Source organism: Buceros rhinoceros, unplaced genomic scaffold (assembly GCF_000710305.1).
Source record: "Buceros rhinoceros silvestris isolate BGI_N320 unplaced genomic scaffold, ASM71030v1 scaffold15994, whole genome shotgun sequence".
Taxonomy (NCBI): Eukaryota; Metazoa; Chordata; class Aves; order Bucerotiformes; family Bucerotidae; genus Buceros; species Buceros rhinoceros.
The window spans coordinates 219-2096 of NW_010406649.1; the positions used below are offsets into that span (position 1 = coordinate 219).

Sequence of the window (1878 nt, forward strand, 5' to 3'; positions counted from 1 at the left end):
GGCCCCGCGACAGCGAGAGGTGGCTTTGACAGGCTGGGGACTGCTGGGGGAGCGTCTGCCCCTGGTTGCTGACAGTTTATCTCAGGAGGAATCGGTTCATCTAGTTCCAGGGGACTTCACCCTGGGACAGCAGGTCCTGAGCAGGGACAGGAGGACGGGAGTGTCAGGCTGTACTGATGGGAGAACTGGAGCAGCAGGAGATGCCGCTGGAGGGGACAGGTGCTTGAAAGCCCCACGCTGAGGCTCTGTACAGCCCCTCCTCGAGACAGCAGCGAGGCAGAGGGCAGCAAAGGAGCCAGGGCTGGGTTAGGAACCTCCTCACTGAGGAGGTTTGGGTTCTCTCTGGGATTAGATGCCTGAACACAGGCTGCCCTGCAGAGAAGCCTTTTGTTCCTGCAAATCTGGCTGCTCTTCTGAGAGTGATTCTCCTCTCTGTTGTCGTTGTTGTTTTAAAGAATGGGTCTTTTTTGGATGAAATGAGCTTCCATTGTCCTCCTCCGCTGTCACATGTCACCCAGTGAGCTGGGTGCTTTCCTGGCCGGTGGCTTCCTGCGGGGATGGCAGCTCAGGAGAAAGGCAGAGCGGGGATTTTCATTGTGGTGTTACACAGAAGTGTGGAGAACAGGAATTATATTAATTCACAGCAAGGACTTTAAAATGCCCCCGAGCAGTTTCTTCATCCCCAGCACCCTCTGATATTCCTTGTGGATTTTGCTCCTTTTAAAAGGGCTGTGTCTAGGAGGGTCGTTTAAAGGGCTTTGTTTACCCTGATGTGGTTACAGCTCCCTTAGGGGTGGCTGGGTGCTGGTGTCAGAGAAGGGAGCAGGAAACCAGCTGCAGAGCCCAAAATCTCCGGCCGGGTCAGGCGGCAATACTCGAGTCTGGATCCTCCGTCTTCTGAAAACAAGGTTGTCCTCGGGTTTGCCACGTGAAATCCTTTCCCGTTTGTATCTAATGAGCTTCTCTTGTGTCCTGTCAGCGGTGGCCAGAGCGCCGGTGGCTGCGGAGGTGGGAGGTGCTGCCGAGCACACACCTCTGCTGACCCAGGACGAGCAGCGGGACGTGCTGGAGCACCTGGACTTGGTGCTGAGGAATGTCTCGGAGCTCCGAAGAGAAGTGGAGGAGCTGCGGCACAGCCTGCAGCGGCTGGCGGCAGACATCGTCGGCGAAGTCAGGTCTGACCCTGCCCCTTTCTGCCGCCTCCTCCTGTGGCACGGGGTTTCTCCGTGGTGTGGGAAAACAGCCCTGGGCGAGCTTGGCAAATGCAAACTGGGGAGGTGGGAAAAGTGCCTCTGGTTTCCCTGGGCCCCCAGTGAGGACCCCCTGAGGTCAGGGTAAACCCCCTGGGTGTTTCACCAGGGCTGGATTTTTCTCTGGGGGTGTCAAGCAGTGACACTTGCTTCCTGTCCTGCACCGGGAGGTTCTTTGTCCTGTAAGCTTTTGTCTCCCGTTTCTGCTGTTTTCTCTCCGGTTGCTGCCGACTGTAGGTAACTGTAGGGAGAGAATAAAGGTGTTTCTGGATTTTTTTGTCTCTGTTCACGAGGAAATCCGAGGGATGGGTGTGCTGTGGTCGCCCCAGGCTGGGCTCCAGCTGCAGAACAGGGTGCTCGGGGTGTGGCAGCGGGTGTTTGTGTAGGCAACAGTCAGTCACCCCACAAGTTCCCTGGAGGCAAAGCGGAGAGAATCTGCTAGAGAGAAGAAAGGGGGTGAGATGACAGACATCTCACTGTCAGGTGTTTGGTTGTTTCCCTTTGCCTTCCTCAAAGGTCCCATCTGGAAGAAACCCAGAAAGTAACTCGCCGGCGGCGGTTCCCGTTCCCGAGAGAAAGGAGCGATTCCACGGGCTCCCGCTCGATTTATTTCACCGCCCGCTCCGGA

General features: G+C 56.6%; 1 protein-coding gene across 1 annotated transcript in view; it reads left to right on the forward strand.

Annotated features, from left to right (window-relative positions):
* Positions 1-979: 979 nt before the first annotated feature.
* Positions 980-1878, forward strand: part of RMDN3 (regulator of microtubule dynamics 3) — a gene marked incomplete at its 5' end in the record, with an annotated part of 24481 nt that continues 23582 nt past the window's right edge. The window contains 2 exons of the mRNA XM_010134208.1: positions 980-1175; positions 1767-1831. Coding sequence (XP_010132510.1) covers positions 980-1175; positions 1767-1831 — 261 coding nt within the window. The remainder of the gene's footprint in view (positions 1176-1766; positions 1832-1878) is intronic.